The 1,227-nt window shown below is 53.5% G+C and overlaps 1 protein-coding gene across 1 annotated transcript in view; it reads right to left on the minus strand.

Moving 5' to 3' along the window:
- Positions 1-653: 653 nt before the first annotated feature.
- Positions 654-1,227, minus strand: part of LOC104508758 (polymeric immunoglobulin receptor-like) — a 6,760-nt gene continuing 6,186 nt past the window's right edge. Inside the window, exon 10 of the mRNA XM_010150484.1 lies at positions 654-785. Coding sequence (XP_010148786.1) covers positions 654-785 — 132 coding nt within the window. The remainder of the gene's footprint in view (positions 786-1,227) is intronic.

The raw sequence follows: 1,227 nt of genomic DNA on the forward strand, positions 1-1,227 counted from the left end.
AAACCTGTTGATCTCCATTAACTGTAGATATCTTCTACCATCCTGTGCTGTTGGCGACACCAGATGTGATGCTGTAATGCTGCAGTAAGAGGAGAAAGCCCCTCCAGATGCACCCTTCCTGCACCTCTCCCCTCGCCCCCCCACGAACCGTGAGTCCCCCTGGTCTGCTGAAAGCCAGTGGTATTCTTTATTGCTTGTGCATAAAAACACTTCAGACCATGGTCTGCAGGTAACTGCCCTCTGGATGAGAAAGCTTAGAGGAATCAAAAGCACGAGTCACTTTTCTAGAGGGTTTTCCAGCTGCCTTTAAAAGAAAATGAGATTTTTTAAATTGTGCCTTCTGGCCTTTGAGAGCCCACCGTGTTGTGAGGGCACTGGTGGGGCTGGGGCTGTCGGTGGGCTAAGCCACTCGAGCTCCTGCCATTTCCGTTTGACCTGCTTGCTCAGACCTGCGCCTCCAGCTCAGCCACCCTGTTTGGCATCAAACGATTCCTCCTAAATCACTGCTTGAAGCTGAATTTAAGCAAAAGGAAAAAAAAAGGTGAAGCTATAGCAAATCGTGGTAGCGCTAAACAGTGCTGCATGCTCATGTCTTGCTCTGATCCTCAGGTAGAGCCAGTCCCAGTTGCTGCCCCTCTCTTGGTCCTTTGCCTTCAGACCTGGCCCCCCCAGTCTGGGGAGGACACATCCGGGGCAGCGCTGTCCCCCTCGGAGCCGCCCTGTACGATGCTGCTGGAGGTGAGGAGGAAGGCGGAGTAGGCGAGGTCAGCATCCTCCTTGGACCTCTGGGCAAGAGAGAGGAGGATGCTGTTAGGTGGACGGGGATGGACAGCAGCGTGCGGCAGGGGAAAGGACGTCATTAACACGGGCCATGAGCTTCTCGGGATGCAGGCAGGCATCACGCCGGTGCCAGTGTGGGAGTATTCTGCCTTTGCTCAGCCTCAGGGAAAAACCCAAACATTTGTGGGTTTGGGACTCTGCAACATGCCTGTCCACATGTGTCGGCACAGAGTTCACCTTTCCTAAAGCTGCTGGGTTTTGCTGGTTTCCTGATCGTTTCCCTTATGGCTCTGGTTCAGCTCTTGGCATTTACAACACCTACATATCGCCTTTGGTTAGGGACTTTTAAAAGCAAGACTTGCATCTGGCACCTTTGGATCCTGCCAAGCGGTGCCACTCAACCAAGCAAGAAAAGGCAAAGGGAAGGCAGGGGGAGGCAGGGGGGAG

This window comes from Eurypyga helias, unplaced genomic scaffold (genome assembly GCF_000690775.1).
Source record: "Eurypyga helias isolate BGI_N326 unplaced genomic scaffold, ASM69077v1 scaffold6134, whole genome shotgun sequence".
NCBI classification, from domain to species: Eukaryota; Metazoa; Chordata; class Aves; order Eurypygiformes; family Eurypygidae; genus Eurypyga; species Eurypyga helias.